The following is a 23,812-nucleotide window of genomic DNA, read 5'->3' as shown; positions in this document are numbered from 1 at the left end:
CTCTCTATGGTGCATACTCACAAGTGTCATCGTAAATATATTTGTCAATTTGTATTTATTGTGCTGTACTTTAAGAAAAGACTGAAGACCTAACTTCCATAGTTTTGAAATGTCTAACACTACAAATAACAGTTCATAACAGATTTATAGATGTGTTAAATATGCATTTAAAAAGTTAATATTACATAACAAGTGTTACACACAGGAAAATACATATTTTATGTTCACTGAAATAAAATGACGCTGAAGATGAGTTGGGTCCATTAAGCTGAAGGAACGCAAAGCCACTTTTCAGGACCAGTGGCTTGAAACCTGGTTCCAGGTGACAGAGACGTAGTTTGAGGCAACTTTGCTGTATAAAACCCCAAATCTCCCCTGATGTGCCATGCAGTGGCCTTAAACCTAGTTTCCTGAAACCAAGACCCAATCCACAAAGTGGTTTTGTGTTCCCTCAGTTTAATTTACCAAACTAATCCACCTTGACCATTCATAATTTGGCTTAGGAACCATGCCATTCCTTCACTTCTTGTGACTTGCCCCATTTTTCTTTTAACATGGTATCACATATAACTTCGAAGGTAGAATGTTTAATTCAGTTACATTTGTTTTTATTCTTTTTTTTTGTACAAGACCAAAGAAATAAAAACCAGTACCAAACAAATGTGTATAATAAATTGTAATGTGATCGGATTGACCTGTATACTCTCTGTATGCAAAAACAACAATAGAAACATGCACTTCACTTGAAAACAACAGGCACAAAACAGTACGTATCACGCTTACAGAGAAACATATCTAATATCTCAACAATCAATATTGTATTAAAACAGAGAGAGAGAGAGAGAGAATTACATGACTATTCAAAGTCTCCACATGGAGGGTTACATTCTTATATGTGAACTCCACACTGTTGCATATAACAACATTAGTTTGTGATTCCAGCATTCACTAACATGCTATCACCACTCACATATAGTAAACCCTTCTACTGATAAGCGCACAGGGAGGACTTGTCATTGTATCCCAGTAAATCCAGGCACTGCACGTGTCATGACTGGGAATGTAACCTATAGAACAACTGGCTCCACCTGTTCATCTACCTCGCTGATGGGGCATTTATTCTGACTTACACCGCAACTAATTCAATATCAGCAGGAAAAAATACAATTTTGGGGTGATTCTGGTACTATAAATTTGGCGGTTATCTGCATTTGGATAACTAATACTTTTACATTTTTTTTATCGTAATAATACAGTATAGTAGAAAATAACAGAGCTTAATTTCCATGGTCCCAGTTTAATCTGGGATACTCATTGAGCATTTTCTTTATTTAGTGTATGATTTACTGACTCTCTTAGACACTGCTTCTGATGACAGCATTCACACTGACTTCTCTTTTACCTGCTTCTCCCCTCTTTGTCGGACAGAATAAACTCAAAAGTTCTCCCTTTGCAAACACAACGCAACACCCTGCGAATGTTTAGACTGTTCTCCCTCACGCAAGAAAAGCTGGCAGACTGTGATCTCCTCACTTTATAACACTCTGGACTCCTGTGTACGTTAAGAGTCCAACAAATAAAGTTAATATACTTTAGATTCAGTTTACAGAAGCTGGCTTTGCTTGGACGTCATGAGCAGTGCTGGAGGAACTGCTTTATGCATTCATCCTGTTTTTAATAATCCAGCAGCTCTCTTGCTTTCTCAGTCCTTTAAAGTCTATAAGCCTTTCGCATGAAACTCTAGATGGCTCTTCATTTAAAGACTGTCTTTTTTAAGTGTTTGTAAACATTTAAAAAGGCTGAGAAAAAAATAACCACATAGACAGTAACAGTTTCATGGATACCAAATTAATAATGAAAACAGTCTTTAAACAAGGCATATGCTACGGTTTCACGACTGCATAAAATAAAATAATATAGAGGACATGATAAATAACATGATTATATTTCACCTACATCAGGAATAGCAGGTAAGGCATCCAACATGCAAGAAAGAAATAAAAGATTACCATCACAAATTATCAAGTTGTTCTGCAGGTGGACTTCAGAGTGTCTTCTGATACTAAGATTCGACCCATATTTGTCTAACTGAAGATATCACAAATTTTATGTACATTAATACTTAGACAACCCAAGTAATACAGAATTATTGAATTTTTTTTTTTTTTGGAATCCCTGCAGCACACACTTATATGCTGTTGTCTTTAGGTATATAATTCTAGCCCACTTTGCAAATATAAAATTCTCTGCTTTATGATTCCCATAGAAACACATTTTTTGCATTAAAAGTTACAGTTTACAAAGTGGGCCCTAAAATTTGTATTTAAAATCTTCTCCCAAAACATACAACATTGATTTTTTTTTTTTTTTTTTTGAAGAAATCTTACAATTATTTGCTGACTTCTAGTGCTTAAAACATTACACAACTATTTTTAAAATCAATGATTCTTCTCAAATTCATTCTAAAAATAATAATAAAAAAACAAAAAACAAAAATAAAGAAAACAAACAAACACACAAAAAAAAAACAGTTTCCTTAATGTGATCAACATCAAAACGCAAGCTGTATATCTAGAAATATAACATGGCACCAGAAATTAGAATAACTAATTGGTTTCTTTGATTGGCTAGCAAAGTGTGTTTATTGTAATTGTGTTTAAAAAAATACTTGAAACTGTAAACATACAGTTTATGTATAATCATTAAAGCTTTACTTTTCACAAATACATTATATAAAAAAGTATTTGGTACCATCTATAAATAAGTTCACCAAATTTATACTCTGCATTAGTGTGTCTGATCCAAACCAAGCCTTTGTCAGCAATGCAGCATGTCCTTTAGTTCATTATGAGCCACAAGCAATGGGTGTTTAATCCCATGGGGCAGAGTAGGAAGCAAAGGTCTATATACTAGTTTAGAGTTATACATGGTAGACCACAAAGGGAGTACATTAAATGTAGTAAATATTGTTTACATATGGCAGAATAAGTGTCACTTGAACAGGCTATGACAGAAAGCGGAAATAGCAAGTCTTGTTAGCTGGATGGGGTGGTGTGTTTGTTTGCTCTGCACCCCTCGCCCTCTAATCCCAGAAGGAAATGTGAACAGTTTGTGTTTGTTAAAGCTCCACCCTGCCTACAGCCAGGTGAGGAAGGGCTCGCTCTTGTTGAGCACGGACTCCACGTCGTTGAGGATCGGGATCAGGTCTTCTCCCTCCAGCGTGCCGAGGTCCACGTTGGTTCCCGGGAGTGAGTCCAGAAAGTCTGGAAAGCGGCTCTGCTGGTTTACTGACATGGTGGTCTGAGCTATGCTCTCTCCTGAACCGGACGAGAATAACATTCACAGTTATGAATACTCGATCACAATTTTAGACCACATTGGTTCCCTGTTCTGTGGTGACTATTCAATCGCTCTATAATTACTACAATTCCAGAAACGCATGTGAACATTCAACGGTGCCTTAAATATGATGTGCCTCTGGAGAGTTAGAGTGAATGTCGATATACAACAATCATGAAGTGGTTCTTCTGAATACTGCTGCCACTAATATTTTTTTAAATTTGATCCTTCCCCCAAGGATATAAAAACTCACATTAAAAAATCATCTGTATTAAGTTCTCGGATTATGTGCAAAATGTATACTGCATGTTAGAGAGGCACAGCAACCAGTATCTGAAATGAGCTAGTATTCCAGGCCCTTTAGAAAAATAAATCAATCTGCCCATTCTTACCAGTGTCCATTTCATCGACATTGTTGAGAAAATCTTCGGGAGTGGTGGGGATGCTGTAGCAGCCTAACCCTAGCCCGCTGTCTGTGCTCTGTTCCCTGGAGTGGTATGGTCCGCTAAACGAATGAAAAAACAACAGCGGAACACTTCATTACCACGCATTCCATGAACCTGCCTTTCAAACGGCTGCCATCAGAACACATTTCAATAGTGTTTTCCCTTACTACGAATACAGAATTGCCTTGCAATGCTGGAAATGCAACCTTGCAAACAGGCCCCAAGAAAGGGCTGCCTACCCAAACGGCACAAATGGGTAAGCATCGAAGACTAATGCCAACAGTTCCTCAGGGTTCCAAGCTACTACCCAGTACTGAGGTTCCACTGTAAAATGTGGGAGAAGGTGTCAGTAAACACGAAAATCACTTGCCTGTTTAAGAAGGGGTCGGAGCCGTTGGTTGGCATGGTTCTCATGTCCTGCGTCATGGCGGGTGTGTTAACTACTGTCTGTATTTGAGCCATATTGTCCGATTCCATGGGAAGCTGTCTGCACAGCGCCACCTCCTGGGGCAAAACAACACAGTTAACCTTCTCAACAATATTCCTCTTTGCAGTTTAGTAGGGTTAGCATTACCGCCCCTCTTAACTGTGACAGGTAAATGGCACGTTTTTCCCCACTTAAAAAAGGTTAAAAAAAAGGTTTTACTAGCAACCAGGCTCCTGTGTGAACAAAACTGGCTTCTTCTTGAGCCATAGAAGGCATTTTAAAACCATGTAAGACAACCAGACGTGTCTGGCACTGCAGCTTGGGAGGGAACTAAGCGGCAGAATATGAAAAAAAATTGAAAAAATAGAACCTACTGTATTTTAGTCACCTGCTCTACCTGCCTGTCTGCATTTTGTTGCCGAGATTGTAATCTCAATAAGACGTTATAAAAACCCAGCTATCAATTATGCTTCAAAGTGTTTTAAGCGAGGTGCCTAATTCAGGGCAAAGCCAATGAATGAAAGATCATTTTTAACTGATGTATTTTTTAACAGGTTCGATGTTTATTTTTTAACAGAAACATAAATAGAATAGAAAAATAACACTTGCTACTATAATAACACATTCTAATAAAATTGGACTGCAGTATTGTAAGATATTTTATGGATTGAAATTATGACTGACACTTTACCTTAAAAAAAAAACACTAGCAGGTATTATTCTTTTTGTTGCCCTAATTATTTTGTTATACTAGGAGTTGTTTAAAACATTTAAATAAAAACACTGTTTTAAGTGTCCAAAATATGTTACAAACAATACCCCCTTTATGCATAATAGGACATTAAATATGTATATATGTATGTATGTTGCAATTAAAAGTGAAAGGGTTTAACTAATGACCTTCAGAAATCCATGTATTAGTGTTCTGGTTGACTTAATATTATTGAAAATTATGTTACCACTATACTGATGGCCACTGCTGTATTTGACTTCTATATCTCTTGTTTTTAAATTACAAAGGAGGTATTTTGGAGAAAAGCTCCCTGAAACTCATATCTCTAAGAGCCGGGTGTGGCTTCAAACTGCAGCAGCAGTGTTCAGTCAGGATAGTAACATCCAGTCAGCAGCGACTGATTCTTACAACCAGCCAACTGCATTCCTTTCTTAAAGGCTAAACACTGTCAAACAGCAAGAAGAGCAAACTGCACCCTCAGTACTGAACCGCCTCTGAACACAACCCTTCATAAACATGCACGGTTCATTTAACAGCATGTTTTACTGTTGTATTTAACAACTCGTGCAGTAATCACAGTAGAGTACATAACCGATAACACGTTTTTAAAGGGGAAGTGATTTTAGCCATTTGTTTGGCTGTTCATGCGGATAAAACGTGTGGCTGACTAAACAAACAAATTGAAATCACCTCGCGCGAGGCTAGTGTTGCTACGGCTACCTGTCTCATGAGCTCCTCCTGTCTCATGCGGATGCGCTCTCTCTCCAGCTGGATCCTCTGCAGCCTCATCTTCTGTTGGAGCTGCTGCTGGGCGGTCAGTGCGTTGGGCAGGTTCATCATCCCTGCCTGGGCGTTGGGGGTTGGGAGGTTCTGCTGGGAGACTGGGGGACTGGAGGTCATCTGCTGCTGCTGCTGCTGGTGCTGCTGCTGCTGCTGCTGGTGCTGGTGCATCACTGCAGAAAGACCAGAAACATTTGTTTTGAATTTTAGAGCATTTAAAAAACCAGTACAAAATCTGGTCCTGTTCACCAGTTCGAATTTTGGTGCCAAAACAGAAAGTAAAAAAAAACAACAATGATGACAACAACAACTGACAGAAGAGCCGTGGTACTAAAGCTACTGAGGAGGAAAGAAAATTAATTTTAAGAGGCCAGCAAGCAATGTACATCTTTAAAAGGGAAAGGATTAGTCTGAGTGGGTAAGCCATCAATGAGGGGGGCACATCAAAGCTGTGTACACACATGGGTATAATGATTACTATTAGAAAAATTAGGTTTGCACTCTTCTCTTTACATAACATATTCATAATTTAAAGGGATTAAGAGGGAGACAAGCCCACAGGAAAGGTTTGTTACAGCTAGCAGACTTGAATTACTAGTTAGGTGGACCACATAGTCAAAATCATACCAGTCAAAAAGAAATCTGCCATGAGAAACCAAATAACTTGCTTAGAGTCACAACATCAAATGGCTGTTTTCCCAGCTGCTTGAAGATGAGAACACACTGTAGGGTTGTATTCCAAACAAACCATTAAATCTGTTTAATGTCAAACGACGCAAGTGTCTCCTTAGAGCATTACCTAATCCTTCATACATGAAAACTGACAAAACAGTGCCTGCAGTAAGCCAGCCAGTAAGTCCAGCCGTGAATGTAACCTTTGCTATACTTGAGGGGGTCAGCTCTGAAACGTAGGGCGGTGTTGTTCCTGTCAACTGATACACTGTAATAATTAAACAGACGTGAGCATGCGATTGACTGTCAGTTTCAGGTTAAAGCAGGTTCAGCTGTTTTCTGCAGGATCTTTATGATTTGCTTGATAAGTCCCGTTGAATTATTTCCCCTTGAGGTTTCAGCTAAATGCCATGGTTACCTTGAAATTGGCTTCTTTAAAAACAGCACAAATGCTAACAAAAAAAGGAAATTACAGCTGCTGCATTAACAATGGGAGCCATTTACGTCAGCTCCTTTCCAATTGTTTTACTGCTGAAGACCATTTGGGTTAAAACAAAGCACTGCTCGACCTCTTTTAAAACTGCAGAAATCTTTTCCAGAATAGTGAGCAATGCGAATAACACTTTTAAAAGAGTACCTGACTGAAAATTACAAAATTGTTCAGATTAATCCATTCAAAAACAGGATAGCAGAATATCTCTAGTCCTTCAAGTCAGTGCAATTAAGAATAATTAAACAGAACACTTCTACCAACAAAAAGCAACTCTGTGATCAGGAAAGGCTCTATTTCAATGATCCAAACAGAGGCAGTAAATTATTCAGATCCGCTGCTGTTTAGCTCAACTAAACAGACCAACATGTATTTTATAGGGTTTCAAGTTTTGTTTTTTTAGTTCTACTTTAAATTTTAACTCAAATTAAATATAATTTTGTATTTTTTATTATTACTATGAAGACTATGAATATGACATCAATGGGAATCTAAAAATGAATTGAGGAATTCTATAGGGTTAAAGGGGAACATATCATTTAACCTAAGGCTGACGGAACTCTGAATACACAAGTGTAAATTGCCCCTGACAGATGTACTGCCTCACTTGTAGAAGTTATTATTTCAGTGTCTAAAGTGTAATAGACCAGCTGTGAAAGACTTTAGGCCCAGCTTTCAGGCAGCTTGAAGCTCAATTCATCTCCACTGGCTAGCACTAGGTGTCATGCATTACACTGATGAACAACATATGTCTGCAGAGAAGACAGGAAAACCTGCCAGAACTACTTTCCCAATGTAGTCACGACATCTTGTAGAAAAAGGAGCAAGAACTCCAGTCCTGCCAACAAAGAGCTTCTTGATTCATTTATTTCCCAGAAACAGCATCAGCTATCCAATAGGGTCAGCAAAAAACACTGCTTTCTAGCAGGGGAGGGGTAGTGGGAGACAGGGGCTTTTTTCAGTCCTAAAATCTGTTAAGCATAAAGTCTGTAGTATCCCGCTCCAAACAAAACTTCTTTTCATAGCCTGGGCCAAAATCAACCAAGAAGAAGTGATCTCTTTGAACATCCTCCTGCTTTAAAGAGAGCTTATAACACCTTAATCACATGCTTTCACAAGCGAACAGACCAAGCTTTGGTCAACACAGGGTTCTAAAGGGTCCATCTTGGGGATGCTTCACAGCTAAACCCAGATATGTAAGGTGCCATTCTTCTACATGAAAAGAAAATTGCCAGAGCTATTAATACAGAAAGGTTCTTAAATCAGTCCTTGATAGGCATATTTAACCTCCAGCAATTTTTCTTTTCATCAAAGCCAAATTATGTATCCAGATTTGTTAGTTTTAAGAAAATGCAAATTCTAGCATAATGCAAATATACTGAGGTTTGCATTACTCTGGTTTCAAAATAGCAGGTAAAAGATCACGATGACTGCTGTCATTTGCTCATCTCATTTTATACATATGAACGGGACCTGTGTTTCAAAACCAAGAGATTTTGGTGTAAAAATTGAACCTATACATTACAAACCAGCAAACCCGTTTCTTGAACTGTGTACACTGCCTACTAACTAGCAAAGTCTGGTACCAGACTTCAAGAGACAGTTTGCAATTAGCACCATTTCCAGTGCCTTGTAAGTTCATCAGGAACTACTGCATGACAAGTGTAATTCATTGACAATTACTGAAACAGCATAGTGTGCACCAGGAATTCAGAACGGTATTCTGAAAACGCATCTTTGGGCTAGGTTCCCTGGTGCACGGCGTTCCACTCAATCTTTACTCCTGTAGACTCATCTGGGTATGTTTCAAAACAGTCCCCCAATTCTGTGTTTGTAGGACGCAGGCCAGGGTGATGATGGTGAGAAGGTGTTCTGTTCTTTAGCTTCACGGTTTTGGATCGGGTAGGTCACAATCGACAGTGGTACTTACTTGCATCCAACCGTGGGTGGAGCCAGGACGTGCTTTGGGTTTTGTGGTGAATGAAGTACGTTTCTCCCTGAGATGTCGTTGCTTGTTCCCAGCCTTCAGGCAACTGTCCTGTTCAAGCAGGAACATCAGAAGAACTGTCAGCAACAGCTCCTCACCTTTGGAGTACTTTTGAGTAATCAAAGGTATTAAAGGAAGCCTGTGCTTAGAAAAATGTCACTAGATGACTGTAATACAGGTGGACTCTCCCGGTACGGTTATCTGGTTATTCAACTTTATATTTCCATTTTTTCAAACTGGATTTACTGAATACAGGTATATTTCCATAAAGTATGCAGACACAAAGCAACCAGAAACCAGTTCCTGCTTTATTGCGAATAAAATATACCTGAATTCTGATTTCTTTTAAGAATTCCAAGATAGCTGGATTCAGTTCATGTATCAATATCCAATACTGTATGTCACTCAAAAAAACAGTTCAAATCCACTGATTGGTGGTCTGTCCTTATTGCTAATAGTATTGATCCATTCACGAGTCTGTGCTAAAGCGTGTTTTTCAAGTGCAGAATTATTTAATTTAGGGGAGGGCAGCTGTATTACATCTGGAGTTTGTAATGTTGATGCCATGCTGCAGTGAGACATTCTGAAGGTAAATTCAAACTAGAGCTGAAATACTGTCAATGTTACTAAATTGATTTAACTGTATCACACAGTGGTCCATGCGTATAACTCCGCACACAGGGAAAGTACTGGGTTAAATCCACCACAATCAAAGGATATTAGTTGCAAACCCAGGTCTGCCAGTCAGAATACAAATTAAAAAAAGATAGAGTTGCTTGGATCAGTTTAATGATGAAGGGAAATAAATATGATCTATGATATAAGAAAAATCAAAGACTGGTCTGAGGAATCTCCATTGGTAGTCATGAAATAACTTTGCCAGTGTTACAAAGATGCAGGCATTGCTCTAGTATTTATTTAAAATTGTACATATCAATATGTCACATTAAACCAAACTACTAAATACAAACAACAAGCAGATATTCTGTTAAAAGCGATAATGTCACCCTGCAGTTCATTCGTGATAATAATCCATATCAAACTCTGCAGATTTATTAACAGGAACTATTAGCTCCAAATATAGAACTTAAAAATATAATATGAATATACCAATGTTAAAAAGATAACATGTTTCCCTGTACATACAGATGATCAATAAAGTGATTTACATCCTTACTTCATGAATTTTACTACATTTCTGTTTTACTCTTTAAAAAAAAGGAAAAATACTACAGTAAATGGAAAATACCCATCACAACAGCAACAGATTTGGCCAAAAGAACTGCTCTTTAAAAACATTGGGATTTGTTCCAGCATTGTTCCATTCAGCTACTAGATGAGAAGGGGGTGCTCCCAGCCTGTTGACACTGCAGTCCAGATACATTGTTAAGACTGATTGCAGAATCCCAGTGTGAATTTACTGCTCCCTGCTGCGGTCAGACGATTAAAAAAATTTCAATTACTTTTCTTCTTCATGAAGTGTTTTAGTGATTGATGAGTATCCTGTTGGATCCTGTTTCTCCTTGGATTGGTACACATCGTCTGACAAAAACTGTTTTTGAGACAATTCTCTATATATATATATATATATATATATATATATATATATATGTTAACTCAATATACATATTCTCAGATAGAGGAGGCACACATACACATACGTCGTATATACATACTTTATATTTATATATATATATATATATATATATATATGTACATACATACAGTGGCTTGTGAAAGTATTGACCCCCCTTGGCATTTTTCCTATTTTGTTGCCTTACAACCTGGAATTAAAATGGATTTTTTGGGGGTTTGTATCATTTGATTTACACAACATGCCTACCACTTTGAAGATGCAAAATATTTTTTATTGTGAAACAAACAAGAAATAAGACAAAAAAACAGAAAACTTGAGCATGCATAAGTATTCACCCCCCTCACCCCCCCCCCCCCCCCCCCCCCCCCCCCACACGTCAATACTTTGTAGAGCCACCTTTTGCAGCAATTACAACTGCAAGTCTCTTGGGGTATGTATCTATAAGCTTGGCACATCTAGCCACTGGGATTTTTGCCCATTCTTCAAGGCAAAACTGCTCCAGCTCCTTCAAGTTGGATGGGTTCCGCTGGTGTACAGCAATCTTTAAGTCATACCACAGATTCTCAATTGGATTGAGGTCTGGGCTTTGACTAGGCCATTCCAAGACATTTAAATGTTTCCCCTTAAACCACTCGAGTGTTGCTTTAGCAGTATGCTTAGGGTCATTGTCCTGCTGGAAGGTGAACCTCCGTCCCAGTCTCAAATCTCTGGAAGACTGAAACAGGTTTCCCTCAAGAATTTCCCTGTATTTAGCGCCATCCATCATTCCTTCAATTCTGACCAGTTTCCCAGTCCCTGCCGATGAAAAACATCCCCACAGCATGATGCTGCCACCACCATGCTTCACTGTGGGGATGGTGTTCTCGGGGTGATGAGAGGTGTTGGGTTTGTGCCAGACATAACGTTTTCCTTGATGGCCAAAAAGCTCAATTTTAGTCTCATCTGACCAGAGTACCTTCTTCCATATGTTTGGGGAGTCTCCCACATGCCTTTTGGCAAACACCAAATGTGTTTGCTTATTTTTTTCTTTAAGCAATGGCTTTTTTCTGGCCACTCTTCCGTAAAGCCCAGCTCTGTGGAGTGTACGGCTTAAAGTGGTCCTATGGACAGATACTCCAGTCTCCGCTGTGGAGCTTTGCAGCTCCTTCAGGGTTATCTTTGGTCTCTTTGTTGCCTCTCTGATTAATGCCCTCCTTGCCTGGTCCGTGAGTTTTGGTGGGCGGCCCTCTCTTGCCAGGTTTGTTGTGGTGCCATATTCTTTCCATTTTTTAATAATGGCTTTAATGGTGCTCTGTGGGATGTTCAAAGTTTCAGATATTTTTGTATAACCCAACCCTGATCTGTATTTCTCCACAACTTTGTCCCTGACCTGTTTGGAGAGCTCCTTGGTCTTCATGGTGCCGCTTGCTTGGTGGTGCCCCTCGCTTAGTGGTGTTGCAGACTCTGGGGCCTTTCAGAACAGGTGTATATATACTGAGATCATGTGACAGATCATGTGACACTTAGATTGCACACAGGTGGACTTTATTTAACTAATTATGTGACTTCTGAAGGTAATTGGTTGCACCAGATCTTATTTAGAGGCTTAATAGCAAAGGGGGTGAATACATATGCACGCACCACTTTTCCATTATTTATTTTTTAGAATTTTTTGAAACAAGTTATTTTTTTCATTTCACTTCACCCATTTGCACTATTTTGTGTATGCCCATTACATGAAATCCAAATAAAAATCCATTTTAATTCCAAGTTGTAAGGCAAGAAAATAGGAAAAATGCCAAGGGGGGGGGGGGGGGGGGGGGGGTCCAATACTTTCGCAAGCCACCATATATATATATATATATATATATATATAATATATATATACACACACACACACACACACACACACACACACACAGTAGATAGATAGATATACAAATGGTTTAGATCCCATCCCCGAGTATCACTGTACTATTATTTACACACACACAGACACACTTTTCACATCTTTCCACCTTCAGGGCTGAACAGCTGGCATGCGCGCACATTTGCTTAGCAGTAGATGTAATCTGGCTCTTTCATCATTAAAACCTGCCCCTAACAACTTTGTTTGCTGTCATAAGTCCTCGGTCCACCCAGCTATCTTTGAGCAGGGTCCTGTAGACTCTTACACGGGGTGACAAGGTGCACGATTGGGATTTCTCTCCATAGGGTTGTCAAGTAAGGGAAGGCTGCACGCGAGCGACTGCTGCCCATAGTGAGAACCTGTTGTTACACTGCCTGCTTTCAGTCCTGACTTATATATCTGGACTCCTGCTTCTTGCATCTTGAGCTGATCCTGCAGTAATGAGTAAGATCATTTTCCAGTGTATTTAATCCTGAGTTTCCACCACTGCCCCAAGCCCTGTAGAAATGCCTTGCTTCACAGGTCTGCTTGTTCTTGATTCCTCTGATACTCCTCTCCGGCACAGTAAGAAGCCTTCAGATAATTGAGTTTCAAGGAGCTTTTCAAGTGCTTTTTGGCAAAACTCGCAGACAACACCTTTTTCCATTTCACCACAAAGACACCTCACGAGGAACTGACGTTTGGTACCAATTTACTGTACAGACTGACAGAGATGAAATAGTTGAAACACATGCTGCAAGGCAGCTTTTCTTTAAGCTTGCCTGCAGTGGGAAAGTAACAAAGAAGAGTGTCACAGCTTGAGATGTACACTCTCTTTCCAACATGTTGTCACTTGTTTTGCTGCCAAGATTTCAGTTTTATCTAGTTTCCAGCTCTCTTCCAGTCATATCGGAAATGGATGAACTTTAGGGTTTAACGTTTCAGCCTGTCTTGCGTAACAAACTACCCACACTTTTTTAAGTCATATACTTTACCATCTCCAGATGTTAGTGATGTTAAGCTAGCAAAGTTATGGAAGGTTTATAGAGTCAATGGGATTATATGAGTTGATCGTTTCAGGCTTTACTAAGACATCACACACATACTCACACAAGAAATGAACAGGATGCCAAGTTAAAAATTATTTGAAGCAAAAAATGTAATGGCTATGTCTAAACCTTAGAACTTATCAGTTATATGAAGCTCTACCATTGAAAGTAGTACAAATAAATAATGCTACATCAAGCACTACCATGATATATTTAAACTGGCTGTTAATTTAATTAATGCAAGATGATGTGGCACGATAAGTTTTAAAAACATGCATGGCTGGACACTACATACATCTATACAGGATTTGAGACTAATATGTTGTTATCACAGGGGGAGAGCATTAGTCACTGTGGCTCGTCCAGGTAAGGAGTGCCCCTGGACGGGAACAAGCCAACAGGCTGAACCCCAAACAACCTTTTGCTCTTGGGTTTTGTGATTGGTGTCAAAAAGAGAGGCTCACCCAGGTTTGGTTGAGACATTGCCATCGATCTCTGCTGCATCGGTCTGGATGCGGCCGGTGGATGGATGCTCATCTGGTTCATCGCTTGGCTCATGGTCTTTCGCGGATCCTGCCATGTGGTTATCTTTTCCATGTGGCTGTAGAGGGCGGAGAAAAGGAAAACGCATTAACAGTCTATTGTATCATTTATTACATTTGCTTCAGGTATAAAGTTTTAAAAAGCTCTGAAATGCATGAATCATAAAGAGGTTTCTGTGTTATGTCTGTTTATGCTATGGCTGCTGGAGGTGGGGGGGCTTCCTTGGTGGTCCTGCAATTCAACAAACTACCCCGCGTGTAAAAAAAAAAAAAAAAAAAAGCAGCTAGATGCTCAAACAATGAAACAATGCTTTTGCAGCTGAAGATATTTTATAATAACGACGCAGCGGCTCAAGCTGGCCCTCCTCCCACTGTGGACTCAATCTTTCACATGTGCCTTGCTTGACTGACAACACCTATCTAATGACAGCCTACCCCCTGTCTTGCTCGGTTATTGCTTAATCAACTCATCAATTCAAGAATGCTGCACAGCAGGGTACATAAGACACAGTGGCTACTCAACCCTGTAATGTTTAGCAGGTTTTACAAGGAATCAACTCTAACTTACATGCTACAGGTTGCCCAACAGGCACATATAATAAGGCACATATCATGGCAGTGAATGAAGACTTTCACCCAGATTCAAAAACAACACTCCAGTGCCAGGTCTCACCGCAGTGTGTAAAGTTAATGGTTGCTTTTATTTTGAAAGCACACACTTTGTATCCATTAGCATTTATGCTCTGTTTCTGAAAAAGGCCATTGATAAGCTGAATGGCAGGGTATCTAATTCTTTATTTGTCTAAAAGTGTTATTTTTAACAAACCTGCTCCAAAAAAAAAAAAAAAAATGTATTCAGTATGAAAGAAATTATACATTATTGGAAACAATAGTTTTAGAGTTTAATGACCACATTTAGAAACAAAACTTAAGTGAGCTTTCTAAATACAAGTGACCATTAACTGTGCCCCTTTAAATAAGCATTAACACTTAAGTGTCACTTAGCAATACCGCCATTAGACTAGAAATATACAGTAGGCCAGTAGTATCAATGTCTTTGCACTCAGACAGATATAATTTTGGCGTTCCTGAAAGTTGCAGGTTTGGCAATAAAGTATTTAACAAACCAGCACAAGAGTGGGCTTCCCCACATTGCTTTGGCAACATGCAGGAAGCTTGCCCTGGAGTTACAATACTTTCAGACATTGAAGGAGCAATCCAGTTATGATCACCCGACCTTCTAGGCTGGCTTTGTGTGTCTGGAGGTGGGGAGGCGGGAGCTATCGGGACAGGTTTACTTATGCCGTTTGACTCACTTGAAAGAAAACCTAGTGCAGTGCAGGCAACAAATCTTTGACTCACCACCAACAACCAACCCACACAGAGTGACTCACTCTGCACCATTCACAATGCATTGAAAAGATTAGCAAGTTCCTGCTGGACTGTACACTGCCTATTTTAAAACATCAGGAAACCTGCTACCCCCTTTTCTGTAAATCATTGCAGGTACACAACACAAGAGCCAGTTTTATTGAGGTTGAATAGAAATAAGGATACATCCTATTGAATGCTTAAATTAATGGATTGCAGCTTGTTGAAAATTATTTTCCTTTTTTTATGATATAAAAGCACCACAAAAATGCCGTTGCTGTGCGACCTTGTTTGCCACAAGAGAGATCTACAGCCCTCTCCTGGTCTGCCTGTGTGCCTGCCCTAGAAACAAGGCCAATGTTGCCACGGTCACTCCCTGCTGCTTAGGGGGCCCAGCCACCCCCAGGATTCTACCACAACAGGTGCTGGGCAGCTGCGGAGCTGCAAAGTGAATCTCTCATGAGGCATGGAGGGTAGGGGCAAGCGAAATGCTCACTAATCCCAAGAGGAGATGAACTGGTCTCAGATTTTACAACTAGATCACAGCAGTAATTCAGAAGTATAATATAATAACCCCAAAGAAAGAAAGAAAGAAAGTCACAGCAGTTCATAAACTGGCCTTTTTTTTCCAGGAATTCAAAAAACCTGTTTGGTCTCACCTGCTACCCATGGATGTCTAGCGCTCTGCTGAATGAATGAATGCTTTTGCCAGTACCAAATATAATCATGGACAGCATTATCTGATCAATCTTTTCTTTCCCTTAAAATGGGCGTCTTTAAGTGAGCCCTAATGTATTTTATTGCAGAAGAAGGTCCAGGTTACAATATCTACACTGCACATTCTTGGGACTTTCTTTTGGGACATGTACCATATGCTGTATAAATATCAAATGCTTTATGAGCTGCAGCGACTGTTTCTGTTTTTGCGTGACCCTGATTTTGTTGGTGAAAGAAATGCACAGAAACAGTGTTTCCAAGCTGTTTCTGTGAACCACGAGTCTGGGGAAACAGCCTACACTCACGTGCTCTTTTATCTAACCCAGATACACATTAGGTCTGCTGAGCACATCCTGTCAGAGGGAGAACAATAATTACTATAAGTCTTGTGTCTGCTCTCTAGACTGAACTCGCCCTGCTCTTAGTCTTTTGGGACCAGAGCTCCTGCTTCTATTCTACAGACTATAGTCTTTGTTCAAAACAGAAAAGACAGTGCATCAATAGTACAGCTTGTGTGAGTCATATTATTTCACTTAATGCAACTTGGTTTGGCTCAAAAGCCCAAAATAGAATAGGATAACATCCATGCATTAATTCCAAGCAAGCCGTTAAGATGTAGGCTTCATTAGCCCAACAAATCAGAAATGATGCTTAAGTATGTAACCATAATGTTTTACTAGATTTTGATATCTTCAAGAACGTGTGCTATGGAATGTTGATCCCATGTTTTGTGTGACAGTCATACCTATGGGGTTGTGGTTATCTCCACTACACAACAGTCACAACAGTTTGGATTCCTAAATGGTCGCAAGTGTAAAATTTTGAAGTTCTGTTGGTAAGACTATACAAAATAACACTGGTGATTCTAAAGTTCCAATGTGGTGTCTAGTTGCCATTGTTGTCATACCAAGTATATAGACTTATTTGAAGAATGTGGATAAAGACTACTAAAAATAAACAGGCCATGAAGATGCTGAGGTTAGGCGTAATCAGGCAGCAGCTATGGGCAGCTGTTGGGAATTTCCATCCTGCTCTTACTTGGCATATTACTTGCAGCATATGTCAGTGTAGGGGCAGAGGTCAAAGGACACTTTGTAATTATTTATCCCGGGAGGATATCTGGTCAAGTGGTCAGTGCACAGACAAAATACCCTGTTTCCACTGACACAAGTGGGCCATGTTCTTTTTGCAGGGTTGTACTGGAACCAGGCTTTGAGTATGGTCTCAGGCTGTAGCTAAGGGGGCTGTGCTACTGACATTCACAGAGCCTCTTGAACTTGAACTTTCACAGAATATCTCACAGGAATATTTGAGAACCTGTTCAATCTTTTTATTTTATCTTTGTACCCTGTAATCCTTCAGTTTGGCACAGAACCACAAACAAAACTTTTGAATGTTGACACAAAGTTGCTTCAACAGAAAGTCTACAGTACCTTGTGACAGTACTTGAAATGGTGACAAGAACAGAACTGCAGTGCTGGTATAAGGGTGTTCTGAGGACAAGAGATCTTATCGGGTTAAACCTGGCCTTCTATTACAGACAGAGGAACCAAAGTCGACTAAACTATCCAATCCCTGCAACTTATCCATTCATCAACCATTCATTTGTCAGATACCTAAACATGACAATTTATCAGAGATGGACTAGAAGGAGTTAAAAGGAATTAAATTCCCAGTGACGCTTCTCTCAATAACCCTTTTCACATTTCAAAACAGAGACAGGTAACAATAATCAAGTGCTGTAGGGTTTCATTCGAACTCCCCTTTCCCTTTTAATGCGATCCATTTCACACACAGTCTTCTGTTACGGCAAACTCAAGACAAAGACACAAGTTGAGACTCTTTTGAAAACAAAGAGTGAGGGTTTGGTAACGAAATTATCACATGCACATGGTAGCGAACAGTGCCCTACAGCATACATACCTAAACCTGTCCCACATGTCTTATGGCAATAAGCTGTAGAGTGAGTCCACATTGTGTAGACTTGGCCTTTTCTTTTGGGACATTCCTCTTAGCGTACTGTTTAACCTTTATTTTCTATTTACGTTTCTAGTCAGATGTATTCTATAGAAAGCAGCAGATAGGTTTAAAACTGTTTAAAATAAAAATTCCACCAGCATTTGACAAGATGTCCTTCTCCACAGGGCATGTCTGCAAGGTCTGGGCGCCGAGGAGGGCAGTCTTCTAATCTGTCCTTTACAATAGGAAACGAAATATTTCCTAGTGCTACAGTACTGATGAAGGCATAGCTACAGCATTACTCTTCTTGGCCGTTTATTCATTGGTTAGAGTTTTACGGCTTCAAAAACAGTTTAATTTGTAACCTGACCAGCCTAGAAATGTACATTTATGTTGAGGTCTATGGCAAGGTAATATCTTGAGCCCCCACTCAACCATATATGTTAATTAGACTGGTTTTAAGTGGTTTGATTTTGTAACTCATAAAAAAAAAAAAAAAAAAAAAAAAAGCATGCAATTCTGCTGAGCACCGTTTTATTCAAAGTACAGCGAGTAAATACAAGTCTCCCCACCCAGAGAAATCTTAGGATTCAAACTGTTTGTAGCTGCTGCAGCATACTTAGACACACCAGTTGGAATTTTGGAGCCAGATGTATTACATTGAATTACAAAATGGAAGGGAGGGACGAGAAGGAAATGGAATGCAGGGCTATTAATAGATTGTTCCATTAACCAACGCAACACTGTGAGAGCTGCTCTGGATAATCAAGACAGTATGGGACTGCAATGCAGAGCCTAACAAATACATGTCTGAACAACTCAAACTGTGCATCTGGAACTTTTAACCATGTCTCTGCTCAACCTAAAGAAAGTAACATCTGTCATTCTCAATCCTAATATTTATTTGAATTACATTTCTTATCAGAAAATATCCAGATTGCTAATAGTTTGGCAAGATCAGCACAGATTCAATGTGATGAGGCTGCAAGGTGTTTTATTGTTCTGGAAGGAAACAGTACGTGCCAATTCCTTGTTAGCTGTGATAATTTGCGACAAAGTAAGTTCTCACTAGTAGAGAAAGTTATTTGTGTATCTCAGATACAGAAGCACCTGGGAACTCAAGTCTGCCTTTAAGTCTTTGAAACGAAGTGGCGCACAAGACTCAAGAGTTTTCACCATTTGAAAGAAGCCTTAAAACATAGCATTTTAATACATGACACTTTAATTATTCAACTGTTCTAATTCTTAAACATTAAAGCGCGAGCTGCAGAATTTCATTGAAGTGGATCTCAGCCCTTACTGTAAATGAACATTATATATTTTTTTACTCCATTAAATGTCACATGCCATTAACACTTTTCTACTAATGACAAATAGATTAGCCAAGGATTAAACAGACAAGAAGATAAATGTTTCAGCTATGCCTTTATCAGTACTGTAGCATTAGGATTACAATGCCATAGAATGTAAGTGCTATAGATTTATATTTTCTACTGAAATATTACACAAATAGCTGGCTGCTATGTTTTTTCAAGCATAAAACAAAAACTAAGAACAAAAAGTATCCGGCAATTAAATATACTCATATCATCACAGCAGAACAATATCTGCAATAAAATTAAAAGAAAACCTAATAAACTTAATATGCGGACGTGACAGCGATGCTTAATCTTTAATAGAGCGTGTATTCTTGGTGCGATCCGCGAATATTTGTAGGCTCGTAGATGGGTTAGTTTCCCTCAGGTCCACATGTACAGCTGTTGCAAAGCACTATGGGTGGCTCCTCTTGTTACCCTTGAAACAACTGGTGGGAATCCTGCAGCAGACACTGGAGCACAGTTGTTGATGGAGCGTTCTAACTATAGCTATCACACTTCACTGCCAGTATCAGTCACTAGCTGAGGGCTTACAGTAGGAACTCGCACAGAAACAGGGTGGAGCCATCAAACTCAAACAGCTAGAACATCACGGAAGAATATTGCTGTGCACACAACAGACAGTAAACAACACACTCGGAGGCCACATTCTTCCAAATTCATAATCCTTATATAATATTGTAGACAATGATTTGAAATGTACAAGGGCGTATAAATGTACAATGCATCTCGTGCCAATAAATTGCTGTTAAACACCAAACAGCTGTAAAGCAATAAACTTTTTCATTATTAATAATTTACTAGACTTTTTTTAATATTCATTGGCTTAACATTATATCGGGATATGGACATTTAAAGAAAGTAAAGTACGTTTAACAGACTCCCAGTAAAAAGTATATTTTTGCAGCAGTTTCTACGGGCAGTACTGCACATGCAAGTTGCAACAGAATGTTATACCTCTGTGAAATATAATTACACAGGGTGACACTATATACGCCAGTGTCTTTGGAGCAAGATAATTGGATAAGCCCTTTAAATGAATTTTCCACTAAAGTGTTTTCACACAGAAACTAAAAACCTGTAGAAGTAAATAGGGTTTAGGAAATTAGCTTAACCTTCTTTAAAAAGCAGCTCCTTTCATTGGACAACTAACACAGACACAGCTTGGTAGACAGCGCGCTCTGTCAACAAACCGCCTAATGACTTATTAATTACAACTAACACTAACAAGATTAATTTCCCTGTATCAGATTCATTCATGTGAACCTCACCAACAGCGAGACAGCAGCACGAACTAGAAACAAATGCACCATTCAGCCATATTGATAATATAATCTGAAGAGCTTGGCTACAGGCCCAGTATGCTAAGTAACTGCAGGACTCCATGAAAGGGGCTCATGTCAAGCAAGAAGAAAATTATCAAGTAAAACATTCATATGCAGAAATACTTAAGAAAGGAACACAAAGATCTATTTTTTTTCTTGATTTCCAGATACATTTGCACATGTTATTATCTTGTGTTACAATGCATTTTTAGTATGATCTGAAAAACTATACAGAACTACAGTAAGACTCAGAGTTTGAACAGCATTGGTGTCAGCTTCATTTGATGGCAATCATCAGAATAATTAAGAACTACACTATAATAGTGATGCAGGACCTTAGGGGAAGGGATGCCAACCGCAGTGCCTGAAACATATTTAAACTAGAAGTTATAAATGGAGAGGATCTTAAAGAACTGGCTTCAAAATCAGATGCTCTCATTAAAAACAAACAAATAAATAGAATTTGGCTAAACTTCTGTAATTGAAGTTTTGCATTTGTTTAAAATCACTGTGCTTAAGTGCTTTCTTTGCAAGATCGAAGAATGTTAACTGCAGTATTTGACACAAGTTGAAAATAAACTGATAACTAACAGAGATCCAGAATGAGTTCATTGCAATTCTCCTATGGAAGTCCGAACCCTCCCTCCCATCAGGATGTTTCCAACTGACCCACAGGGTCTTCAGGAATTCCATAAACAGGAAGCTGGTCCCAGAGAAATAGGTATACACTGGTACAAAGCCGAGTCTGGTACAACACCTAACCCAATCTGACAACCCTGGCTTCCAGGTCAATACATTGATTAGCTTACAGAAAATGGTAACAGCTTCCAGCCTGTACCTCGGTGACCTCAGGAAGCAACACTCTTTTGGTGTTTAATAGAAAATAGGAATGTAGTGTAATCGGGCCATGCAGAAATGTACTGGGCCTAAGCTGCATTTCTGTCGTTGCCATGGTTACCATGTATTAGCTCGCAATGCCCAGCATTCCTGGTTTTAAGATGCTGAGTGGAAAATGGCTGGAAAGTTGCAACATCCAACAAATTACTGGTTTCAAAAACACACACACACATTTGCATTCCTTTATTTGTGGAGACTTCTCATTGAATCTCTTTATTTTTATTTACTATTTCTAACTCCAGTCAGACAAATCTCCACACAGGGTGAATGTCGACAACAAACTAAATATTTTGACACTTCAATTTTATTTTTTTGAAGGCATATTTATTTCTTTAAAAAGTGTTTTACAAAGTGAGGACATCCCCACAACGTAGTTTTTCAGGAATACTATCTTTGTGGAGACATTTTCTCAAAATGTTGTCTGCACATTGATAGTAATACCTGCCCTCACACACACACACACACACAAGTAGCTAGTTAAATTGGTGATATATTATATATTGATGTCACAATCTGTCAATTATTCATCCTTATTTCTTTATTTGTAGACAATCATTGTACACACAATGAATAAACAATTAACTCAACACATACCTGTAGGCATTTGTCTGCACACATTTAAAATAGCAAGTGTTCAAAGAGGACCACCAAATCATGTACTAAAGAAGAATGTTAGTGACGGCTCTAAAATTGTTAAAAATCTAAACAAATAAATCAAATTATGGTGTTTAGAGAGATCTCCTCTTGCTAGTCTGGTGTGGTGTTTAGAGAGATCTCCTCTTGCTAGTCTGGTGTGGTGTTTAGAGAGATCTCCTCTTGCTAGTCTGGTGTGGTGTTTAGAGAGATCTCCTCTTGCTTGTCTGGTGTGGTGTTTAGAGAGATCTCCTCTTGCAAGTCCGGTGTGGTGTTTAGAGAGATCTCCTCTTGCAAGTCTGGTGTTGTGTTTAGAGAGATCTCCTCTTGCTAGTCTGGTGTGGTGTTTAGAGATCTCCTCTTGCTAGTCTGGTGTGGTGTTTGCACTAAGCCCTACCAGACAGTCACTGATGGCTGAAGACAAGGAAAAAAGGGTCTGTTGCCATCAAAAACAGACTTTGGCAAGGCTTGGATAAAAAGTCCTGTGCCTAATCAAAACCCTTCCAAAATAAAGAAACTGTGTCTGCTAGCAGCTAATTGACCCCTGCTTTGGAAATGTAGCAGGGTTCTTGTCATACTGCGTTGAGTCCTATAACTTAACCCTCGGGCAGTGGCTGCATTTGCACACTCGGCCTCCTGATTTTTTTGACACCGTCGTTATGAATGACTTCCCGAAATCCCACTTTTTCTCATTCTTCGTGAAAGCTGGGTTCAAAATATTAGAGCTGTGTTAGTAGGAGCTTATCTCTGCAGTTCTGTAATGATGTACTTACTATAAATAAGAGGACAGACACATCAAAATGACAAAACACAGACTTAGACAGAACTATATTATACAAAAGCCTGTAAAATATTTTTCATTCAAGTAATGAGCTAATACAAAAAACCCTTGTAGCATTAGAAAGCAGTTAGCTGCATTGCACATACTGTACCAGTACCTTCCAGTTGAATGCCTCCAATAACCGTCAATCTTTTTCTTTGCTGCTTGTGCAGAAGAACGTGTTTTACCGTACATAAAAGGTAAATACACCTCTACCATTGTGTTCCAACACACAACAGCCATAAACATTTAAAAATATACACTTCGTTCGGAGAAATAATAGATCACTTGAAATTAGCTACACCTTGGAACACAAAGGAGCGCTTTGTTACAAACCCTACAGTAGACTTGCCAATGAAGGCAAGGACAGTCTTTTTTCATTATTAACATGAATCTGTGCAATTAAGTAGCTTTTGTAGTCAGCAATAACTCCTGTTGTTTTGCACCTGCCCACTGTAGATCTAAGATCTGTAGATCTAACAACCTGCTCTTGTTGTTTTTTTTAAATAAAGAAATATATGCATATATATTACAATATCAATAAATGCCACTAAAGAAGGGGGCAGATTCACAAAGCATTTACTCCAGTGCTAAGTTTGCACCGGTAAACAAAGGGGTAATGTTACAGAGCTAGGGTATGTGCAGCATGGACTCCTAACATAAACACTACAGGGCCCTGTGTTTGAGCAGGAGTGAGTGCAAGATTACATTTTATTGGAGCAATAAAACAAATTTTAATAGCATACAAATAGCAACAGGTAATTCACAAGTGCTACAGAGGGGTT

The 23,812-nt window shown here is 39.1% G+C and overlaps 1 protein-coding gene across 3 annotated transcripts in view; it reads right to left on the bottom strand.

Moving 5' to 3' along the window:
* Window positions 1–661: 661 nt before the first annotated feature.
* The window catches only part of LOC121322818 (WW domain-containing transcription regulator protein 1-like), a 35,266-nt gene continuing 12,115 nt past the window's right edge, over window positions 662–23,812 (bottom strand). Inside the window, exons 2-7 of one of the 3 annotated variants that reach the window (XM_041263157.1) lie at window positions 13,852–13,988; window positions 8,818–8,925; window positions 5,666–5,898; window positions 4,156–4,286; window positions 3,732–3,844; window positions 662–3,317 (exon numbers count right to left, since the gene is read on the bottom strand). In XM_041263157.1, the coding sequence (XP_041119091.1) occupies window positions 3,136–3,317; window positions 3,732–3,844; window positions 4,156–4,286; window positions 5,666–5,898; window positions 8,818–8,925; window positions 13,852–13,988 (904 nt within the window). In that variant the 3' untranslated portion in view covers window positions 662–3,135. Of the gene's footprint in view, window positions 3,318–3,731; window positions 3,845–4,155; window positions 4,290–5,665; window positions 5,899–8,817; window positions 8,926–13,851; window positions 13,989–23,812 lie in introns of all 3 variants that reach the window. The other 2 variants (XM_041263156.1, XM_041263158.1) reach the window with 2 other exon arrangements.

Source organism: Polyodon spathula, chromosome 11, assembly GCF_017654505.1.
Source record: "Polyodon spathula isolate WHYD16114869_AA chromosome 11, ASM1765450v1, whole genome shotgun sequence".
NCBI lineage: Eukaryota > Metazoa > Chordata > Actinopteri > Acipenseriformes > Polyodontidae > Polyodon > Polyodon spathula.
This window is presented reverse-complemented; position numbering and strand designations above follow the sequence as displayed.